The sequence below is a fragment of the Paramisgurnus dabryanus genome, chromosome 21, assembly GCF_030506205.2.
Source record: "Paramisgurnus dabryanus chromosome 21, PD_genome_1.1, whole genome shotgun sequence".
NCBI classification, from domain to species: Eukaryota; Metazoa; Chordata; class Actinopteri; order Cypriniformes; family Cobitidae; genus Paramisgurnus; species Paramisgurnus dabryanus.
In genome coordinates, this window is record NC_133357.1 from 23,887,735 (window position 1) to 23,912,824 (window position 25,090).

The window sequence follows — 25,090 nt, forward strand, 5'->3', positions numbered from 1 at the left end:
GTAGGTTGTTGTGTCTTTTATAAACTTGCTTGCAGACTTTTTTCCCCTAATTTACCTGTGCTAAAGATGCATGTACTGTTTTTGTTATGGAAAGTATATACACTCACCTAAAGAATTATTAGGAACACCATACTAATACTTTTCTCCTAGGGGGTTTTTCAACCCGGGGAGGCAGCCTTTTTGGGCTTAACTTCTATACGTTACATTAGTAATACGTTTGCTTATAATGTTGATTTATAGCCGCAGCAAATTTAGCTGCTTGTGCTATCGTGTATTATGTTATGCTATCTGTCGATTTTCTGTGCTTTTTACTACATCTATTATGTAAAGCTGCTTTAATACAATTACCAAATTGTGAAAAGCGCTATATAAATAAAAATTGAATTGAATTGACTGTGGGGGCCATTTTAGTACGGTGAACTCTTTGTCATGTTCAATTTGAAATGATTCAAGCTTTGTGACATGGTGCATTATCCTGCTGGAAGTAGCCATCAGAGGATGGGTACATGGTGGTCATAAAGGGATGGACATGGTCAGAAACAATGCTCAGGTAGGCCAAGGCATTTAAACGAGGCCCAATTAAGGGGCCTAAAGTGTGCCAAGAAAACATCCCCCACACCATTACATCACCACCACCACCAGCCTGCACAGTGGTAACAAGGCGTGATGGATCCGACTCTACCATCTGAATGTCTCAACAGAACCTGAGACTAATCAGACCAGGCAACACTTTTTCAGTCTTCAACTGTCCAATTTTGGTGAGCTTGTGCAAATTGTAGCCTTTTTTCCTATTTGTAGTGGAGATGGGTGGTACCCGGTGGGGTCTTCTGCTAGCCCATCCGATAACCCTCAAAGTTGTGCGTGTTGTGGCTTCACAAATGCTTTGCTGCATACCTCGGTTGTAATGAGTGGTTATTTCAGTCATGGTTGCTCTTCTATCAGCTTGAATCAGTCGGCCCATTCTCCTCTGACCTCTAGCATCAACAAGGCATTTTCTCCCACAGGACTGCCGCATACTGGATGTTTTCCCTTTTCACACCACTCTTTGTAAACCCTAGAAATGGTTGTGCGTGAAAATCCCAGTAACTGAGCAGATTGTGAAATACTCAGACCGGCCCGTCTGGCATCAACAACCATGCTCAAAATTGCTTAAATCACCTTTCTCTCCCATTCAGTTTGGAGTTCAGGAGATTGTCTTGACCAGGACCACACCCCTAAATGCATTGAAGCAACTGTCATTTGATTGGTTGATTAGATAATTGCATTAATGAAAAATTGAACAGGTGTTCCTATTCCTAATAATCTTTTAGGTGAGTGTACATTTTAGGGCATAGCACTGGGCCTCTGTTTACACGTACATGGTTATTTTTAAAAACTAAGAGATTTACCTTCGTTTGTGCCCCTCGTTTACACGCAAACTGAGAACTCGCCTCTGAAACCGATTGTTTCTAAGAACTCCGGCCAGAGTGGAGATCTTGAAAATCTTCGGTTGCATGTAAAGTGAGACAAACGGATGTTTAAGCAGGCAACGTCACAGATGCGCCAGAGCTCGCACCTACGTCAAAAGTGCGACCCATGTTTACATGTGACTGCTACTCTGAACGCTTCCAAGATCACATTTATGTTCGTGCAAACTCGTTTTGTGTGTTTGTATTTGCAAATACAGCTGCTCCATTATGTCGAGGAGCAGAGACAAGTGCTCTGAGGTCAGCAATTTTACGCGTGTTTGACTTCATGCGGCGCTGCAACAGATGATGTCAAAGTACCGCGAGAGCGATTCGAAATTAGACCTCTACGTATGATTCCTCAACTCGCTCTCGCGGTACTTTGACGTCATCGATCACCTACTGCAACAACTCCTCCCTCCAACATGAAGAACCAGTTCGCGTCACCACCAGCGCAGCCGGTGATTGGCTTACGTGGGCTTGAGCTTCTTCTTTTTTTTTTTTTTATTGAAAAATATAAAGAATATACATAAATTCAGGGAAATAGAAAACAAGTTACAGACAGAGTTTAACTTGCAGACAATTGAATAATAATACAAGGAAAAAGGAAAACAAACAAACAAACAAACAAACAAATCAGTAATTGGTTTGCATAAGGTTAAACTGTATTACAGTTATAAAATCAACATCGAAGTAAGAAAAGTGCATAATTTAAATTAAATCTTTGAATAAATCATCATAACATTTCAAAAAAAGTGTACATTTTTTGTTTTTTATAAGTCTTAGAGATGTAACAATGGATCTTATTTCAGTAAGAAAAAGTGGAAAATATAAAGGGGATTTAAGCCATTTTTGTTTGTGAATGAAGAATTTACCATATAAAATAAAAAAGTTAACAGTGTTTTCAAGGAAAAACATCTTGGGAGGGCTTGAGCTTCTCTTGACGGCATATATGCACGGGTACGTGTAAATAAACACTTTTCTGAAAACTGACATGTGTGCACGATATTATTTTTGAAACCGGAGAGGTTGAAATGTCCGTTTATGAAAATAACCGCCCACGTGTAAACATAGCCTAGGACATCCTAACACTTTACGAAAGTGAATGTTGTTGCCCAGATAAATAATTTAACAATTTAACTCCTTGCATTTTCTTCATTTCTTATGTAATGTTTCATATATGTGACGCAATCTAAAAACCCAGCATAAGTTTTTTTTTTTTGATTTTTTTTTTTTTCATAAAATCATCTAATACTGAGCAGTGCCATGTCAAAGATCGAAAGCAATGTGAAATTAAACTTTAATGCTCCCAATATGAAAATAAATTTAGGAGATTTTAGCCTGTAATTTATAGACAGGGTCATCGGATTAATTAATTGAAGCATCACATGATTCATTTGGTGTAGTATCATCTATCTTAAAATGAAATGTGAATGGGTAATAATGTCAGTTGTACAAGTGTAAATGCACTATACTGCCAAAAGCTTTGGGACACCCCTCCATAAAGACATGGATGAGCAAGTTTGTTGTGGAGGAAGGCAGATGTCCCAAATGTAATGTACATCTGGCAATTAAAATTTTCACAGGAAATAGTCGATCACCTGGGGGTCATGGAGTACTGCATTTTAGTACATACTTTTCCTAATTGTAAATGCTATATAGGATGGATAGTATGTAAATTGTGATCATTATAGTCAGTGGAAATGCCCACAAGCAGCAGGTGATCTGATCGTGTCTGCAGCACATGACACTACTGTCTGCTCCAGCTGCACCTGCTCTGTACTGCGGACTGGCAGTGTTTATTCATGCTTGTGTATTTTTTCTGTTGAAGATTAGACGCATTGATGCATGACACAGACTGTTTTTCACTTATAAAACTTTATGGGGCGGTTTCCCAGATAGTGATTAGACTAGTCCTAGACTAAAATAAATGTAAGAGCTGTCCAAACTGAAAACAACTTGCACTGACATATCTTAAAATACATCAGTGCACTTTGTTTTGCCTGAAAATGCACAAGTAATGTTTTAGTAAGGAATGTTTGTTTAAACTAGTTATTTTCCCTAATTAAACAAAGGCATAGTCCTGTCTTAAGATAATCCCTTTCTGGGAAACAGCCCCCCCAAAAAAGGAAACGTAAATGCACATTTTATGACATCTGGGACCTATATTTAATCTTAAAAATACAGAAAATTTTTAGGTGTTAAATAATACAAAATCATCCTCCACAATGTTAAAAATATTCAGTGAAAATATAACCATGGTATCTTTTATATTGACTGAGTAGGTCATCAAAGATTTTGATTCAGAAGATTATGAGACTTTAGTCTAGATTTCACAGACAGGCTGACATACATAATACAATTTGAAATTCAGTTAAAGTATTGGATAACTTATACATTTAGATATTATTATGGTTTTAATCCATTTAATTTCTCTCTGTCAACAAAAGAATTGCAAGAAATAGCAAAGAAAGTTAAGAGTTTTAGAAAAGAGCAGCCACTTTTTGATATTGGATATAATAAACATTATAGACATATTTTTTGTGTAGTTCTCGCTGTCTTTAACACTATTTTACCCACCTAAGTAACTCTTAGCTGCAGTTTGATATAGTGTATAATATACTTTGTATGGCTCTGTGCGTGCGTGTGTGTGTGTGTGTGTGTGTGTGTGTGTGTGTGTGTGTGTTACTGTTGGTGTCAGCAAAAAACAAGCGGGTCTCTGCACAGTCAAGTCCACCTCCCCTTGCTGGCCCACACCGGGTTTAGATCCACAAAAGGTGGATCACATCTCCACAAATTGCCAGCACAGGGTTGATTACAGTAGGGGAGCACACACGCTCCCTTTTCCTCTGACCTCATGGGGTTATACTTGACCTATCTGAGAAGATCTCTGGCCTACAGTCAGCCACTCTGCCAAACCATCACAGCAGAAATTCTGAAGAAACCTGTCATGAATGTGTCCTGGTCATATTTTACAACATAATCCAAAGAAAGGAATAAAAAAATTGGCTTGATTACTAAATATTATCACTATACATTTCTATCTGTCTGACTAAATCTATCCTATTTGAAATTGAACTTAATCAGTAGTGAAAATTGCAGAAATTTCCAGAGGGAATCCTATTTGGGGGAAATATTGTTTATTTTTAAACCAAAACATTGGGTTGGTTTAACCCATACTAGGGTATTTGAGTTAAGTCAGACTGATCTCACAGAAAGTCGTGTTATAGTCACGCAAAATTGGATTAATTTATTTGTGTCCACGGCACGAAATTCTGCCTTTTTTTCGTGCCTTGAGCATGAATGTCATTTTTCGTGTCACTCGCACAAATTAAAATGATTATAAATAGTGTGTTTATGTTCGTTGCATGACTTTCTTTTTTGTTTCATTTTATGAATTGTTTTCTCGTTGTTTTTTCCTATTTTCTTAACATTGTCACTTGTGGTTAGGGTTAGAATTACTTTCTGTTATATTTTTAGACATCCTAACCCAAACCCCAAATCTAACCCCAAGTGACAATGATTTAAAAATAGGGAAAAAATTACACGAAAAAGAAAGTTGTGCCACACACGAAAACCTATTTTCAGAAATTTGTGCGGTTGACACGAAAAAGACAGCTGAATTTCGTGCCATGGACATAACTAAATTAATCAAAATTTTTATTACTATAACACGACTTTCCATGAGATCATGTTGGTTAAATAAACCTACGCTGATTGTTGTTAGCCAACCATGGGCTGAAAGAATCCAGAATACGTTGTATCCATTAAAAAAATTACTTCAATTGTTAACTAGGGGTTGAACCAACTAGTGGACCTTCATGCAAAGTCATGACGCTTTAAGCTTGACGTCGAGTAGTCACATTAATCACTATACTTTTTTGATAGTTTGTTGCATTCTTAATGTTAAGTTGCAACATAGGAGCTGTTTGATTTAAGCTTTGTTATGCCTACATGCATCGATAAAAAAGTATTTAAAACGGGAGTTATTGTTGCATTGTTAACGTTACATTGTAACATATGATTTTTATAACTTTTTAAATTTAAATTGCAACATAAGCTGTATAATCAGCATTTGTATTAATGTTCTGCTAATAAATTGTGGCATGTTGCAAAGCAGTCCCATCTCTTGTGTTTTGTATGATTGACGTCGTTGATGTCTTCGATGTCATAACAGTCGACTATAAATAATTTGAAGTCATTTTTAGGTGTTACCAATTGAAGTAAATTTTAAGTTAGTACAACTTTTCACTTTTAACAGTGCAGGTTTATTTATAATAACCCAACGTTTGTTTTACCCAATATTTACCAATCCAATATTTTTTTGAGTGTAGATGCAGAAAAATCAAACTTTATGTATAAAATTCGCAAAGTGTTTTGACCTGAATAATAGATGAAAATCCTCTGCAGTTTGAACTAAACCCTTCCACCCAATTCCCAGCCCTGGACTTAATTAAAGATTTGCTGGAGTACCAAACTTGATTCTTGGTTTAAAGGCCAATCGAAAGTCCCCATTGTATGTTTAGCTCATCTAAAACAGGCCACTTAAAAGAGCCGTAGCACGGCAGCATCAAAATAGATGTCATGGCAACTGAATCAGGCCAAATGAGCTGTCACCATGGTAATGATCACAGTACTTCACAAGTAGGATGATGAAAGGAGAGAAACGGCTGATAATATATGCGCACGCTGTGTTTTCAGCCAATGGTCATTTGATAAATGATGTTATTAAGGAAACACATGTAACAACAACAGCTATTATGTAAAAATAACGTATAATGTATTTGTTATTCTTTCCCATTTTTCTGTTCCATTTTAATGTGCAACTTTCTTTTCAAGCAAATAGTTTGACAAATCATGCCATGGGTTGTTGTTGAAAACTTCACGTCCCATTGAACTTGATGTTTATGATACATGCTGCGTGTATACCTCATGGTGTCCTGCTGTGGAGGTTTATCAGCCTGTGATCTCTGATAAGCATTTAGCAGTGATAGAGATGGGGGGTTGATCCCTTTGTGTTCGGCCTCCTGCAGTCTCCTCCACTGGAATTAATTATCTTCTTTCTGACAGAAGACACTCATCTATTTCATTACACACAAACACACACCGACACACAAACATCACGATAAACATACAGATTGACTGACGGATTAAGTTCATACCACCTGGAATGGCAATAAAAGAGGTAAGGATGAAGATTAAGATAATCTTTACATTTATACAGTTGATTTTATTACTATGGATTTCATTACGGCTGGCATGCAGTTTGATGTGAACATTTGTTAAATCATCAGTAAATCATGTAAACCATCAAGTTTACCAAAGTGAATTGACAACAACTAGAAAGTTTTAACATGCAGAGGTTTGAGAAATCTTTGCTACTTGCTTGTCTTACAGTGACTTTGCATTCAGATTTTAAATATTTTTTATTTGTTTATGCAAAATATACAGTATTTTTGGTACAACAGTATTTTGTCTCTGACAATGTATTGCGTTTAGTATTGAGTTTTAAATTCTTAAAATTTTCTCTAAATGAACATTTTTAAGAAATCATTGAAAAGACTATATGTATGAATGTAAGTTTTGTTGTTTTTATATCACAGCAAAAGTTTCTATATAAGACGATTTATGTTATTTTATTAATTGTTATAAATTGATCTAAAATGATAAAGTCTATTTTCTCATATCTATTTCCTGTTTAACTCTTCGGTTAACGCAGGAACTGAGGAGTCGTCAGTTTTGGCAGGGGATTCTGGCTGAGGTTTTGGGTTCTCTGGTCTTTGTATCTGCTGTGTTGGGTTCTTTAGTCCCGGGGTCGGACGGGGTCTCCCCAGGGCCCATCTATCCAGCACTGGCTGCTGGTATGGCCACTGTTGTTCTGGGATATTGTTTTGGTGAAATCAGTGGGGCGCAGGTAAAAAAACTAAGTTTTTTTACTTTTGTTAACTGACAGAGCATTCGATTCTCAGGTACACACAAACTTATATGCACTGTAAGTCACTTTTTAAAATTATAATTCATGAGTTCGCATTGACATGTAATCAAATATGAAAAATCATTTGGCATTCTGTATGAAGGGAGGGCTGTGAGCTCTTAAAGGGACTTTCCACTTTTTTTGAAAATATGCTCATTTTCCAGCTTCCCTAGAGTTAAACATTAGATTTTTACCTTTTTGAAATCCATTCAGCTGATCTCCGGGTCTGGCGCTAGCACTTTTAGCATAGCTTAGCACAATCCATTTTCAGACGGTCTACATGTGACAACAGAAGAGTCGAGTTTTAAGTAATGAAAATATCAAAACTCTTTGGTTAGTTTTTAGCGGGATGCTAATGGTCTAATCAGATTCAGTGGATTGTGCTAAGCTATGCTAAAAGTGCTAGCGCCAGACCCGGAGATCAGCTGAATGGATTCCAAAACGGTAAGAATCAAATGTTTAACTCTAAGGGAGCTGGAAAATGAGCACATTTTCAAAATAAGTGGAATGTCCCTTTAATATAAGGTGACTGTCCCCGACTGGAGCTGTCCCTGGAAATGTCCCTGTTTTATAGCACGTCCAAAACCACCAGCAAATAGACTGAAAAAGCCCCGTCAACATGTAGCGTTTGTAGTACCAGAGCGGAGCAAATCATGTAATGATTATTTTCACCAGCAGAGGGGGCAGCGAGATACTGATTACTTGGTTGCACCTGCGCGTCACTACTTTAGCAAAGAAGAATTTACTACGAGACACATGAGAAAGCGACAAGCGTCATCATCATGAATCAAGTTATCATAAGATTTGAATACAGTTAAAGTTATCGGGGGTTAAGGTACTAACTACTTAAATGTTAAATTAAATTAATAAAACAATAAATTGAACTGATCACAGCATGGTACTGAGCATTTGTTTCGTGTAGGCTAAATGTGTTTACATTTTGCATTATTCCTTCTGTTCTTCACATTTACAGTGCTATGAAATCAGCTGAAATAGTGCCCTAGAAGTCATTTTGATGAGGTATGTCTCTCGGATAAAAAAGGAAAAAAACAGGATAAAAATAGGATTTAGGCTACAGAAATTGTTCAATTAATTGAATTAGAAACCCTGCAAAAAATGACTCTCTTATTAGTTTTTTTTGTCTTGTTTTCAGTACAAATAGCAAAAAAATTCTTAAGGCAAGATGCACTTTCTTTATGGGCATAATGACCAAATAAGTCATGAAAAAATAAGTCTAATTTTTAGACCAAAATATCAATTTTGTGCTTAAAACAAGAAAAAAACTGCCACTAAATTGTAGAAAAAAATTCAAGAAATGTTTCTTTTGCATGTTTTAAGCACAAATTCACTTCAATTAGTTTTTTTGTCTTAAAGCTAGATTTTTCTTAGGGGATTTTGCTTATCAAGAAAATGCATCTTGATTTAGGAATTTTTAGATATTTGTACTGAAAACAAGACAATTAAGTAAGAAGCAAGTATTTTTTTGCAATGAATCCACAACAATTAAAAGAAGAAAACTTTCAAAAAAACGTTTTGTCCCCTTTTTTTTTTACAACTAATTAGATTTTAATGATATTTTAACCATTTAACTAGGAAATGTCCCCGGTTTTCATTTAAAAAATCTGGTCACCTTACTTTAATATTATCCAGAGTACTCCCCCCTCTTCTACTGTTGTGATGGGGTCGAGGAGGTATGCTGAAAAAACTGTCACGGGACAGCAATGCACAATCCCACCACTAGATGCCCGCTAAAATCTATACACACCACCTTTACCAATACACAGCTTTTCCTAATTTCTGTGTCTTGGCCCTGCCCCTAATACAATCGCCAGCATCCATTCAGGTGGTGGAGTTGCATGAAAGTCGAGACGGCAGCTTTCCCGCAAGTGTGTGTGGTTTTACGAGAGCAGAGAATGCTGCTTATTTTTTACCAGATTTTGATTTATTTTATTTACTTGCCGGTTTTATCATTCAAATTTGGCTGGGTGGTTAATAACACATTTTTCTGTGATGTGACAAACTCAAAACCCATATTAAATATCACTTTACACTGACTTTAAATGAAACTATGTTGTCAGTTTAGGTCACCTGTTTTGTTGTTTTTAGGTGAATCCTGCAATGACTGTGGCCCTTATGGCAACAAGGAAGGTGGACGTCTTCAGGGCTCTGGTTTATCTGGGTGCTCAGTGTCTGGGTGGAATCCTGGCAACTGGTTTGCTTTACGTCTGCCTGCCTCTGAAATCCATTGCGCAAAACTTCATTAACAAGGTCAGATTCTCGATACTCTCATATAAACATCACAAAGTCGAAGTGTATCATCTCAATGTTGACCAACATACAGTCACAAGAAAAGTATGTGAACCCCTAGGAATGAACTGGTTTTCTACAGTGATTTGCCATAAAATGTGATCTGATCCTCATCTAGTTTACAAAAATAGACAAACACAATGTGCATAAGCTGACAACACTTTTTTGAAAACACCCATTAAACATTCACAGTGCTCGAGGAAAATGTAAGCAGTGTTGGGAACGTTACTTAAAAATAGTAATTAGTTATAGTTACTCACTACTTGTTCCAAAAAGTTAGTAACTTAATTACTCTATAATAAAAGTAACTCGTTACCAGGGAAAGTAACTATTTGCGTTACGGTTAAAAAAAAAAGTTGCTATATGTCAAAGAATTTGTATTTTTTAGCAGTTTTCACATGTCAGTTGAAATGAGTAGAACAGACAGGTGTTCATACATAACTTTCCATATTTATTGCACGTCAACAGACAGCAAGAGTTTATCCTACACTTCAAGTATTATCTTTGTAAGAAAAGTAAACAGTTACACCATATAAAGTGCATTTAACTTCAGCAAACTAAATGAAATAAAACTCTCTCAACCTGAGACAACTGGTCAAGTAAACAACCTGTACTTCCAAGTGTTTTGTTCACAAAAAGTTAACTTTTAAACAACAAAAAGTGTGTTTGCTCTGTAGTCGTATTCTTAATTAAAATAAATCAAACTCCCAATGTCAGACAACTGGTCTGGTAGACATTCTGTACTTCAGGTTTTTTCTTCAAAAGTAAACAGTTAAATAATATAAAGTGTGTTTGCAATAACTGTAGCAAATTAAATAAATCAAACTGAGATAAATAGTCTGGAAGACATAGGCTGCTGTATTTCGTTTTCTTCATTAAAAAAGTAAACAGTTTAACAATATGATTCATTAAATTAGAGTTGCTTACAACGGATGTCGACAAAGTCTTCGCTCCCGGACATAATGTACACATTACATGCACGTTCTTGCTTTGACCACAATGAATTTGAAGTAGTGCTTATATCTCCACCTTGAAAATGCCAACTTTTCATCGGATTGCTCCTCCTGACTCGCCATCTCTTCTGCTGCCGCGAATCTCTGTTTAGCTGTTGCGTATGTTTGGGTAAATTCCAAATGCCGTTTGTGCGCCCTTGAAAGGCACTTCGCGAAGGGGATGTAAAATCCAAATAAACAGAAAAAGACGCTGTATTTTATCACCAAGTGTATTTTAATTAGCCACACTATGAGACAACATTGCGCAACTTTCTCTAGAGTTTATACATCAAGAGATTTGATCTTCGAAGGGAATAGGGCATAGTGATCATCACTTTCGATTGGAATTCGCCCTGTGTGTGTGTCGCCGCATGCGCGTGCGCTGGCATGTGTATAACAACACTGGCTCTGATTGGCTACCATGAAACACATTACTCTGCCTTAGCCAATCATAATCGCTTATCTCGTTATTAACCTACCTCCTCACTAGCTGTGTGAGCCAGGGTTGCGTTTGGATCACACAGTTTATTAAGTCAGTGCATAGTAACGCACCACATTTAACGTCCGGTAACGTTAACGGCGTTGTAACGGCGTGAAAAGTAATTAATTAGATTAGCCCGTTACTGAAAAATGAACGTCGTTACGTAACGCCGTTCTTTTAAACGGCGTTATTCCAAACACTGAATGTAAGTGAACCCATAGGCTAATTACTTTATTGAAAGCTTTTTTTTGTCAGAAGCTGGTAAACTGGAGTCCAGTGAATAAAATGAGTTTAAAGGTGTGGTTAGGTGATACTTTGATTGATAAAAAGACACTCAAAATTTTTTAAGATTGCTGTCCTTACAAAACATCAGCTCTAATGAATCCTCTCTAAAGATATCCGATCAAGAGTTGTTGCACTCCATAAGGCTGAAAAGGGATACAAAACAATCCAAGAATGTTTAGACATCCAACAGTCAACAGTTAAACTATATTCAGTTGTCTATAAATGGAGACAGTTTAATACTCTAGCTACTCTTCGTAGAAGTGGGTGCATATCCAAGATGACTCCTTAGGCACAATGCAGAATACTCAATGAAGTACCACGAGTTACAGCTAAAGGCTTGAAGACATCATTGGAACTGGCACATGTCTGTTAATGAGTCTACCATAAGCAAGTCTTTAAACAGGCACAATGTATATGACAGAACATCACGGAGGAAGCCGCTGCACTCCCGAAAAACATTGCTGTGAGCTTAACGTTTGCAAAAGAGTACCTTGGCAAACCCCAAGATACTCAAAAAAAAATTTATGGACCGATGAAGCAAAAGTTGAATTGTTCGGGAAAACTACTATGGCACAAAAAGGGCACAGTTTACCAACAGTGAAGTATTGTGGAGGGAACATCATGATTTGGGCATGGTTTGCTGCCTCAGGGCCTCGACCAACTGCCATCATTGAGGAGAAAATGAATTCCTAAGTTTAACAAAATATGTGGCTGTCCACCAGTTGAGGCTCAGTAGAAGTTGGTTGATGCAGCAGGACAATGACTTTAGTCATCGAAGTAAGTCCACCACAGATTATCTTAAGTAAAACAAAATGTGTCATTTGGAGACCTTAACCTGTGGAATGACCTCAAGAAAGCGGTTCACACCAGACATCCTACAAATATATCCGAGTTCAGAGCCGTCATGCCCATTCAAACTGAGGGGGCACTTGCCCCTTGGTTTTTTGAGCCAAATAGATTTTGCATGCAATCTCAAAATCAAAGAAGCGTCCATTAATCTGTTATTTGACTTTTAATCTGTTTAATATGCACAGTATTATCAATTCTGTGCTGCATCCTTGTCACTTATCTGAGATTTTCGCCATATTTATAGTGTTTTGATCTTGTTACATTACTACTTTGGCGGCAGGCGCTGCAGTCAGCGCAGTCGCAGACGTCATCAGCGTCTGAGCGCGCTCACAAGCTCTTTGCTGTCTCTGCTGCATTTTGCTATCTGGGGAATTAAAACCCCAATACGGTAATGTGCAGTTAACCTCCTCTGTGTAAAAAAATTATGTTTTAAAATGTGACTGTCTCGACGTTATGTTAGTAGATTTCTAGATTCATCTTCTTGGTACAACGCCAAAGTTTGCTAGAGTTCACGGTTGCGCGGAATCACACATGTTCATGAGGTAACATTTGATGCAATAATGTGTTCCTCTAATAATTTTATCTACGTTTTTTTTAAACATTATTGAACAATAAAATTAATCACGTGGCTATAGCTTATGTAATTTTCGTTGTTTATATACTTTATGAATTTAAAATTACATTAATTTTATAGGATAATGCAGTTGTTGTGCAAAATGCATTAATGACACAATTAAACAAGTAATTTATTAAAACTTAAATAAATAAAACATGCCGTTTCAGATGTAAATATGATACCAATATGTCATTATTCTGATTAAATAGTATTTGATATGAAAGTTAGTCAACACTTTTATTCTGGAGGTTTTTGCATAAAAAGAAGGGTGTTCAAATTGTTCGAAATGTAAGTGCCATGGAAAAAAGACTGAAAGCTCTATAATATTTATTTTGATGTCTGTGTATGCACGAATTTCTGTGAGCTGTGCACACTGTGCCCCCTTTAAAAAAAATGGTGCATGACGCCCCTGTCCGAGTGGTTTTGGGCAAAAATTCCTTCAGAATGATGTGCAGAAAGTAATTGCTAACATAGGAGGTTCAACAAGCTATTAAATCCAATCACTTACATTTTCCTCCAGCACTGTAAATGTTTAATGGATGTTTTCAAAAAAGACACAATAAACTAGAATTATTTGTGTGTTGTCAGCTTATGCACATTGTGTTTGTCGATTGTTGTTACCTAGATGAAGATCAGATCACATTTGATAGCAAATCACTGTAGAAAAACAGTTTATTCCTGCCACTGTATTTAGATATTAGAAATGGACTCCATTTAATCTAGTTTAGATTAAAATTCAGCTGGCCCACTTACTGTAAAATATCTTTGCTGTCTTACAATTTTTTTTTTTTTTAATAAACTCAGATTTTATGAGTTGCTACAACTTCTAAAATGAAGTGGACTTTTTTCAATATTTTATAAGTTATTACAACTCATCTGTAGTTATAACAACTTATCTCTTGTCAGAATAAATAATAGTAAGTTGAAATGTCTTCTAAATCTGAGTTAATTCAACAACAAAAAAAAATTAAGGCAGCAAAGGGATCTTCAAAGTGAAGTCACATAACAGAGGAATGTCATTAATCCAGCTCAACAATACAATGATCAAGAGCACATAGTGTAACTTCTTATGTGTTTTAATTGTGTAAGCAGTGTTAGGTATAATAAATTACTAATTAACTAACTACTGTAGTTAAATTAATTTTCCAAAAAAGTCAAACAAGAAATTTCCCTTCGTTTTTAAGTAAGAACCTTTAACCAAATGGTTAATTGGTGAACCAAAAATAGTTCCTTTATGACATTGCTGTGAGTGATATGTGACCCTGGATCACAAAACCAGTCATAAGGGTCAATGTATAAATAAGCTTTCTATTGATGTATGGTTTGTAAGGATAGGACAATATTTGGCCGAGATAAAGCGGAAAATCTGGAATTTGCGGGTGCAAAAAAATCTAAATATTGAGAAAATCGCCATTAAAGTGGTCCAAATGAAGTCATTAGCAACACATATTACTAATGATAAATAAAGTTTTGATATATTTACAGAAAAGAAATTTACAAAATGGAACATTATCTTTACTTAATATACTATTTCTTATGATTTTTGCATTACATTATTTTTATTTTGACACGCAATGTATTGTTGGCTATGGCTACAAATATACCCATGCAACCTTTAACTGGTTTTGTGGTCCATGGTCACATATGTGTATATGCATGAAAGCAGGTTTATTGGTAATTCAGTAAATAAATAAATTGTGGTTTATACTTAGCATAAGTGTCATTACATTTTACTTCAACAGTGGTGTTATTTGATTATTTTGATTTGAAAAATGGATGTTTTAAGATTATTATTAGTTCAATTATGAGATGTTTTAACACTCCTGTTTCCGATGGCACACTCATGACACCGGTCTTGATTTAATTTGAATGACTCTTTAGGTTCCAGTGGACATGAATGCAGGTCAAGCTCTTGGCATGGAGATGCTCGCCACATTTCTGTTGGGTTTTACTGTATTCTCTGTAGAAGATCAACGCAGGAGGGAAAGCACTGAACCTGGAAACTTGGGCATTGGGTTTGCTGTAAGCACTGCAATCTTCATTGCTGTAAGTTTGCACAAATATGTGTGTGTGATTATGTTTATTATGTCTGTTTTATAGGACAGCCAGACCTTTGACTATACAATGGGGCAGTTTCCCGGTAGACAAATCCAGGACTAGGCCTTAGTTATATTAGGACATTTAAGTAGTTTTTACAAACATACCTTACGAAAACAATACTTGTGTGCATCTTAAGACAAAACAATGGCACTGATAAATGTTAAGATATGTCTGTGCAAAAGGTTTTTGAATTAAGGTCAGCTCAAACATGCAGTTTAGTCTGGGACTAAACCATGTTTGAGAAACTGCCCCTTTAAGTTTAGTTTATGCTTTTTCTGACAATGAGCTGCTACCTTTACAGTAAGAGACTTTAAAACTGAAAGTTTAAAGCATCACTAATATAGATATTAATATAATTAACCTGTTAAACGTATTTAAGTCAAAATAACTTTCATTTGCTGTTTATCCATGTATGTTTAGTGAACAACATTATTATATAAAACTAATAATATATGCATTTGGAGAAAATTTAATTTTTTTTAAGAATTTACAATTTGTCCACCCTTTGTATGTTTACCTGTAAATTAACATACAATTAATTGATTTGATTTCTCTAAACTGTGTGTGTTTAGGGCAGATTTTCCGGTGCTAGCTTGAACCCGGCCCGATCCCTTGGTCCAGCTATAATACTCGGTTACTGGGAGCACCACTGGGTAAGTTAGCACTTTTTACTAGTTCTGCTGACCACGGTACACTGTAAAAAGTGTAAAGTTGAATCAACTTATACTTCAGTTGGTAAAAATTTTTTTTTTTTTAAGTTCACTTTAGTTTAACTAAACTTTATTTAGTTGTAAGTCACTTTGGATAAATGCATCTACAAAAAGCATAAATATATTTTGTGGGATATGTTAATTTGAAGTCATGTGGCTTGATAAACTTGAATCTTTAATGATTTATTTTTTAGGTCTACTGGATTGGGCCAATATCAGGTGCAGTCCTGGCTGGGATGTCTCATGAGTTCATCTTTGCCCACAGTGCATCCAGACAGAAGTTAGTTGCTTGTCTTACCTGTAAAGACATTGACATTGTGGAGACAGCCAGCGTATCTCGATCTTCTCTCTCCACTGTCACACAGAGCGCCATGAGAAACAAACAAAGCAACAAACTTGAGCACAGCTAAACAAAAGCTCAAGAGAGTTCAGCAAGCACAGAGTGTTTGTAAAGTTTTCCACCAATTAGTTAAGCCTTCGAACCACACAGGACCAAACCTCTCCATCTGAAAGATAAATTCCTGTTGGAATTACACTCATGAAAATGTACAACGGTTAACAGTGTTGGGGAAAGTTACTTTTAAAAGTAATGCATTACAATATTAAGTTACTCCCCAAAAAAGTAACTAATTGCGTTACTTAGTTACTTTTCATGGAAAGTAATGCTTACATTACTTTTAAGTTACTTTTGCGTTACTTTTTCTTACTTGGCTGAGGTTTTATCTCTTTCAGGCCTTGCAGGTGTTTTTTATGATTGCAAAAATGTCATCTCCATTTCTGATTCAAAATGTTCTCGTTCAGGCGCACAGAGTGCGTAATTCTACGTTAACATGTTCAGTTTAATTTAGTACATTATTTTATTTTATAAATTTAATTAATTCAACTGAAAAGTAACTCAAATTACTTTTTTTTAAAAGTAACTCAAATATTAATGTGTACATTTATAAAGTAATGCGTTACTTTACTCGTTACTTTAGAAAAGTAATATTATTATGTAATGCACGTTACTTGTAATGCATTAAGGGCTCGTTATAGTTGTGCGTAGGTCCTACGGCGTAGGCGTGACGACGTGCAAACACACGCGCAGAACGCTGGTAGGCAGTAACCATGCATGTAACCACAGTAACAGCGCGAACGTCAAAGAAGAAGAAGCTTAGCAAGTTAACCCACAAACGAAGAAGAAACGGCAACTTGTTGTGTATAATTTAAGAAGACCAGCAACGATGGAAGTAAATAAACAACGACTTTTGTTGCAGTTTGAGTTAAATCACTCCTCAACTTGGCTCATCTTTGTTTTCACCGTCACAAACGGAAATACCTATGACGCAGTTTTTTTTACCTGACGGGAGGGGTTCTGGTGGACCAATCACAGCGCTTGTGGTCCGCGTAGATCTGACGCGCTGTTAAAATTTTTGCGAGGTGCACGTCAGGCTACGCAGAGCTACGCACAGGCTACGGCTTAGAACCTACGCACGACTTTAAATCGGGCTTTACCCCAACACTGACGATTAAAAAGTAATGAAAACTTATGGGGCATTTTTAAAGTACTCATATTACCTTGTTACATATTTTGCATTTTTTGTAATTTACACTGAAATTTTTATTTTAAACAGTTTATTTTTGACCGTGCAGTTCTAGAGTTGGGCTTTTACGATGACTAACTAAAAGTTAACTTAAAAGTAAATTGTCTAATTTATAAACACTCTAAAAATGATAGATAATTTTAACCGAGTGTTGTATAAAGGGTTATTTTTAGAATGTATAGTAGTTATAGTTTTTAACTCGTCAACTGGTGGGGTAGTGTAACAAACCAACATAACTTTACAACCAAGAGACCTGAGGTAATCAAACACCTATTAATACTTTCATAAAAAGACATCTCCACTGAAAGCCCTATTCTTCTTTCAACTTAAAAGTTCAAGTAATTATGACAAAACATGCTTAATATTTCGCAACTTAAACATTTTAAATAATTTAATTTATTAACTTACAAAAACCATGCCTATGAGCCCTTGTGCCTGAAAATGTTGAATTAAGTTTGGTCAAAGAATAGCAACTGATGGGACAGTGTTGTGAAATCACTTTAATAAATTGGTTTATCTGAATGGTTCATGGAAATTAACCTATTCAGAAAGTGATTTATAGATTCATGCACTGCAACATGTTTTATTTATTTTTGTTTGTTTGTTTATTAATTTATTTATTGTGGTGAAATATTTAGTTAAATACTGCTGTTTTGATGATTTTTATTTGAGTTGTATTACTGTATGTTGTGTATATTTTTCCTCATTTAACCATTCAGGTTCTTAGAATAATCATGTATTTCATAATTTTTTGTTTTTGCAAAAATGGTTGGCTTGGAGTGTTGGTGACATTAGCAAAAGTTGATATGATAATACATTTTACTTTTTACATTTTTACATTTATCATTTTTTCAAAGACCTTTTTGAAAACAGGTTCTTGTGCTTTTTAAGTTTATATCTTATTTAATTGTTTACCTTCAGTCATTCTTTACAAATAATCATTCAACGATCTAAATATCTAATATTTCTATGAATGTTTGTATATATTCATTCTGTAAAAACTGTGAATATTTTTTAAATGCTGTATTTGTACACAGCAAAATCCCCAGAGTTAAATCAACTCTGCTGGTTGTACATATTGTCCCAATCTTACAGAGAGTTAAAAAGTAACTCTGAATTTGAGTTAAAAGCTGCAATCAGTCATTTTATCCTCTCTATCACCATCTCTGTTTGAAACCTAAAATTGCATACTTGTAGTTATTTTCTTAACTTAGGTTCAGATGTTTTCTGTTTCATTTAAACTCATTGTACTCAGTGGATGTTTTAGTAGGACTAGACTATTAGTTGCTAGTTTTTTCCAACTGCTATAATTTTATATGGTTAAGCCATGTTGTGTTATAGCAAAGAAAAAACAATACTGCAATTCCATAGTGATTTTTTAGTACATAAATTCTAAATATTGTCAGCATCTAGAAAACGTATGTGCAGGTGTAGTGTTTACACACTTATCATAAGTATCCTTTTCCATTAATCATGTGAGACTGTAGTAATATCTAGCACTCTCATGGCAGTTTATCATTCTGAACGATTTTGAGGGACTTAAAAATTAACCGCAGCACAATGTAGACACACAAACATCAAGAATCTGAGTATGAATCTCAACAAGGGTGACATGGTATCAATGTTCATTATTTATTCCTGCCACAGTGCATTCTGGGAGTTTTGGATAAGCTTTGTAATTTGTTGATACCCAGCATGCATTGCAGCATGAAGCTTTTCATTTTATTTTCACCATCATTGTGATTTATACTCTGATTCTTGATGTTTGTGTGTGTACGCTACACAGTAGCTAAATTTTAAGTATCAGTGTTTCAAAATCATTTAGAATGACAAACTGCTATGAGGGTGCTGTATTATACTAGAGTCTCACACAATTAATGGAAAAGGATACTTCTGATAAGTGTGCAAACACTACACCTGCACATAAGTTTTCTAGATGCTGATGATGTTTAGACTTTATGTACTAACACCACCATAAAATTGTGCTGTTGTCTTTTCCTTGCTATAACACAACATGTTTTAAACAAACATAGTTATAGCAGTTGAAAAAGTTAGCAAATAAGAGTCAAGTCCAACTAAAACAACCACTGATCACAATAATGGTGACTTAAAATGAAACAACCAACATCTAAACCTAAGTTAAGAAAAAAATTCTACAAGTTAGATGTAAAATGCAATTTTAGGTTTCAAACAGAGATGGTGATAGAGAGGATAAAGTTACAGATTGCAGCTTTTAACTCTGCTTCAGAGTTACTTTTTAACTCTCTGTAAGATTGGGACAATATGTACAACCAGCAGAGTTGATTTAACTCTGGGGATTTTGCTGTGTATATAACCTCCAGCTTACACATGAATAAGTGCCAAATGTATATTTATATGACTTAAGTTTGCTATATTGATTATATTCAACCAGTTTTATGTAAACCAACTAAGCACAGAATTTAACATTGAATGTACTGTATACTGCAGATCTGTTTAAATGCTTCTGAAGTGTTATACAGTACGCAGGCATGTCTGAGGAAGATGTTAGTCTGATATGACTGTCTCTTATGTTATTGCACTCTTTTAAATCTGTAACAAAGAAAGAAATGAGTTCTCAGATGGATAATGTAATGTTCTTTCTTGCACTTAAATAATATCAGACTCAAAGCTTTTTAATTTCCTTCAGTAAAGCAATGCAGCAAAATACACTAATACAATTTTCTATTAAATGCTATTGTATGTTTACTGTTCGCACAACATTGAGCCCCGCCATATGATTCCATATTACGTTTGACTTTAACCATAACCACAGGTGAATGCAAGTCAACAACGTATACCACCAAATCCCTATGATATGGGTTTTCTGCTACTGGGGTATTCTTAAATATTACATAAAAATGGGATGTAGATCAAAGAATTTTAATCTTTGCAAACAAAATCTATTTATTTTAAGAAACATATCTTATTCGTGAATAGTAGTGCTACAGTTTTTATACATGCATGAACACATACTCCATACATGAGTTACAAAACACACATGACAATAAAGAATTTCCAAGCCAGCATTTAGTTTTGTTTGGTTTATATGTGTGTGTAGTTAAAACAGATGACATCAGCAATCCGAATTCACCGTCAGCTACCCTAACAGAGGGATTTTTCCAGGCTTTATCAGACTGTGAGGCCTCCGGCTATCTCACACAATACAAACCTCTACATAATCACTTCTGCCCTGAACAAACCACAGTCACACAGAAAAAAACACTCACTATAACTTTCCATTAAACAATGTATTTATGACAGATTATTCAGACTCATTCTAGCTATATATTTAGTCATTATATAAGAAGTTAATGAAGCGTTACTGTTAAGATTTAAAACAAGTTTGCACAGCCATGCTGAAAAAAATTTGAACACAAAAGGTTTCCAGTGGAATTCATCTGTTTTATAGATTTTGCATTGTTTTATAGCAGTTTTACATGAAAGACAAAAAAAAGAAAATGATTAAGTATATAATATACAGAGCAGAATATATAGTATTATTGCTAATTTAACTGTCCTCACAAATAGTTTAAGTAAGGAATAATGTACAGGCAGCAGGTTGTTATCGCAGAAATAAGATCAGGACCCAACCAATTTTCAAGGGCGCACCATGCGAAGCTCATTAAAACATGTATTTAGCCGGTCATGTGTATGGTTCGTCATGTCAAAATATGTATTTGGCACGTCATGTGAATCTGTGTGCATCACGGGTCATTTAAAACGATGTGCCTGTTGCAGACGCTTCGAAGGGGTTTGAGATAAAAGCTACGCCCGTGTTAGCCATAATAGAGTTTAGTGTTCAGTTAGTGTCTTGTGAGTATTTTGTGAGCTCTTTTATCATAAACCCTTTAGACGATTGTGCAGCAGGCACGTATTTTGACTGAAATCATTTTCTGTGATGATAACCAATGGGAAATGATTTTGAAATTTAAGATCTCTGTTTTTAAACAATGCCTAATTGTAGTCATTGACATGTACAAGCGCACCTATCAATGTTTAAATCCTTTACGAGTAGCAAGAATGGCTTTTATTTCCAAAAACTTGCAACAATTGAACAAGCCCATACCGCAAAAATAAATTTCTCTAGCCAAAAATATATTTTAAATATATGCTAAATAAATACAAGTTCATTTTATAAAGTATATTTTTGATGTTAAAAATATATTTAAATTTAACCCTGATTAAAACTGTTGTGTTTGTACGTTTTTCTTCTAATGCAACGTGAATATATTTCCTTGGATTAATCGGTGAAAAATATATTTTTGTCCATTTTTTGTATATTTAAAGGGGTCACAATAATTTTTTAAGATGTCAAATAAATCTTTGGTGTCCCCAGAGCACATATGTGAATTTTTAGCTCAAAATACCATATAAATAATAACATGTTAAAATAGACACTTTGTAGGTGTGTGCAAAAATGTGCCGTTTTGGGTGTGTCCTTCAAAATTCAAACTCAGTTGTGCTGTCAATTATTTTCTCTCTCTCTCTTTCTCTGCACTAAATGTCTGTGCTCTGGTTGGATAGTGCAGATTAAGGAGCGATATTATTATAATACACCGCAAAAAATGACTTTCTTACTTGGTATTTTTGTCTTGTTTTCAGTAGAAATATCTTAAAATTCTTAAATTAAGATGCTTTTTTTGATGAGCAAAATGACCTTAGTAAATAAGTCTATTTTTAAGAAAAATAATATACAATTTAAGTGAAATTGTCCTTAAAACAAGCAAAATTATCTGCCAATGAGGTGATGAAAAAAATTGTGAAATAGTTTTAAGCACAAATTCACTTAAATTGTATATTTTTTGTCTGAAAACTAGTATTATTTTCTTAGGTCATTTTGCTCATCAAGAAAATACAAATTGATTTAAGAATTTTTAGATATTTCTTCTGAAAACAAGACAAAAATACTAAGTAAGAAAGTCATTTTTGCAGTTTAAGGCCTTCTTATGACATCATAAGGAGAGCCAAATTCCAATGGCCTATTTTTTCACATGCTTGCAGAGAATGGTTTACCAAAACTAAGTTACTGGGTTGATCTTTTTCACATTTTCTAGGTTGATAGAACCCAATTATAACACTTAAACATGGAAAAAGTCAGATTTTTATGCCATGGCCCCTTTCAAAATACATAGACCCTGACCTGAAGCACTTTTCCATGTCAAATACGTTTACAAATGAGGTCACTAAAGTTGTATTTCAAACAGGATAATTAAAATTTAAATGGCAGGAGGAAGAGTTGCCTACTTTAATTTTTGAATGTTTTTTGTGCCCATATAAGGTTTGATCAGCTAAAATATTGAACTTTAGGATGTTTGGCATCAATCTTAACTCTATGCTTGTGAGTGTATGTGGTTGAAATCTGATGGTCCCATTAGCCTCTGCCTTTTATGGGGGGATTATGTCGTCACATTGAGCCCGAGTCCATTATAAATGCCCTCTATAGCCCCTTTGTGGTTAGTCGGACCAGCTCTACATGGTGTGGGCAGGATATTTTCTCTAACCTCTGTAGTCCTGTAGATTTTAGCATTGATGTTCAGGTCTCTCTGACGAAACCCTTTATGTTTCCTATGCGTGCACACACACAGCCATACACGACTCGTGTTTAGCAGTTTAGAAAATTTGTGCATGGCTGCATGTGTGTGCATTTACATGCAAGTTCCTTCACGACATTAGCATTCACGGCAAGATCTACAACTGGAATTTTAATAATTTTTTATTTGGCCTTGACTTGACTCAATTTAAATTAGCTTTATAGTTAAAATAAAATCCCGAAAAAATACCCACTCCACTCAGAGTAGTTGGATTTCCTAAATAATGATGTGGGAGTTTCGCTCTATGACGTTTTGGCGGGCCGTGTTTGCCGAGTTTTTTGGCACCATGTTTTTCGTCTTCTTCGGGATGGGAGCGGCGCTACGCTGGACTACCGGCCCATATCAGGTCTTCCACACCGCCCTCTGCTTTGGCTTTGCAGCTGCCACAATGATCCAATCCATCGGCCACATCAGCGGAGGACACATCAACCCGGCCGTCACCTTCGCCTACTTGGTCGGCTCTCGGCTGTCTTTCTTCCGTGCGGTCTTCTACATCTGCGCTCAGTGTCTGGGGGCCTTGGCAGGGGCCGGGGCCCTTTATGGAGTCACACCTAACAGCATCAGAGGCACATTCGCACCTAATACAGTAAGTAAGAGTTGTCATTAAAAAGAGTTTTATTTAAAGGGTTAAATTATGAAAATTGGAAATTATTAAATCTGTACTACAATATTTGTACTTTATGAATGTTTTACTCCCTACAGTTGCAGCCAGGCATGAGTTTGGGCATGTCGACCACAGTCGAGGTGTTTCTCACCATGCAGCTGGTGATCTGTGTCTTTTCCGTCACAGATGAGAGAAGAAATGGACGTCTGGGGTCTGCTGCTCTATCTATTGGCTTTTCTATCACCATGGGTCACCTGATGGGGGTGAGAGAGATCATAGGAACACTTCAGCATGTTTATCACAAGTATTTTTATAATGCACGCCTAATTTTATTATATTGCTTATATTTAAACCAGATGTATTACACTGGAGCCGGTATGAACCCAGCTCGGTCTTTCGCTCCGGCTGTTCTCATGAGGAACTTCATTAACCATTGGGTATGAAACAAATCAGAAGCCACATGTATTAATAATCCATAATAAAAACGATAATAATAATGTTAATATGACCTTTCATGACAGGTGTACTGGGTGGGTCCCATGATCGGTGGTGCAATGGGTGCCATTTTTTATGATTTCATTCTGTTCCCCCGTATGAGGGGTCTCTCTGAGCGGATAGCCACACTTAAAGGCAGCCGACCACCAGAGGCCGAAAACCAGCGGGAGAACCGTGGGGAGCCCATTGAGCTGACGACTCAATCCCTATGAACCCATTAAAAACCTGTGAACCGAAATCTGGCTCTACCTCACTGGACCTTCTCAACACCCCAACCAACAGCCAAAACACTTTATAACATTATATAAGACACAGCATCGTACATGGGGTGGGTGTGACACAGATATCGACTAAACTACAGATATTTTTTGTGCTGAGGCAGCGGTCCAGGTGTCAAAAGCAGCTGGATGTGGGTGGAGTTTGGGTTATGGGAGGGGCTAGAAACAATAGGCTTGTTTGACTTCATGCGGCGCTGCAAGAACCGACAGCCGGATGACATCAAAGTACCGCGAGAACGATTCGAGAAGTGTCTTGTTTTTTTGTTTTTTTGAGAAACAACAACGAGTACAAAATACAAAGGTGACAGTATAAACATTATACACATTGTATAAATATAACATTTGTATAAACTGTGACATAAACATTTATACAAAAAGCATATAACAGTTTAATATTTTAAAGAAAGAGATAAGGAAAAATAAACAGAGACAATAAGGAAAGAAAAAAAGAAAAAGAGAGGGTAAGATTCCAAGTCATACAAAGTGTAATTCGTCTCGCTCTCGCGGCACTTTGACGTCATCCGCCTGACAGTAAGCGGCGCCACACGAAGTCGAATTCAAGCCTATTGATTTATGCTTTTCACTTTTAATCTGATTACAATTTTCAGTTTTGTTTTCTACAAGATGTTGACGTATGCAACTTAACCAGGGCTTCAGGTGTTTTTCACAAGTTTTCAGAGATTTATTTATTAGTGTGTGAGAGTTTGTGTGTGGGTCTCTCGAGTGTGTGAGGTTATGTATGTACTGTATGTATAGCTT

General features: G+C 35.8%; 2 protein-coding genes across 2 annotated transcripts; both read left to right on the forward strand.

The window, feature by feature from the left end:
- The first annotated feature begins 6,485 nt into the window (after positions 1 to 6,485).
- On the forward strand, positions 6,486 to 18,411 carry LOC135772741 (aquaporin-4). Its single transcript, XM_065282293.2, has 6 exons — positions 6,486 to 6,630; positions 7,165 to 7,359; positions 9,526 to 9,687; positions 14,831 to 14,995; positions 15,622 to 15,702; positions 15,954 to 18,411. The coding sequence occupies exons 1-6, from the start codon at positions 6,616 to 6,618 to the stop codon at positions 16,167 to 16,169; spliced, it is 834 nt and encodes a 277-aa protein (XP_065138365.2). The 5' UTR covers positions 6,486 to 6,615; the 3' UTR covers positions 16,170 to 18,411.
- A 3,912-nt stretch (positions 18,412 to 22,323) lies between these two features.
- Positions 22,324 to 24,265, forward strand: mipb (major intrinsic protein of lens fiber b). The gene is made up of 4 exons (XM_065286712.2): positions 22,324 to 23,540; positions 23,657 to 23,821; positions 23,915 to 23,995; positions 24,080 to 24,265. Exons 1-4 carry the CDS (start codon positions 23,178 to 23,180, stop codon positions 24,263 to 24,265), a joined length of 795 nt encoding a protein of 264 aa, XP_065142784.1. The 5' UTR covers positions 22,324 to 23,177.
- Positions 24,266 to 25,090: the final 825 nt, after the last annotated feature.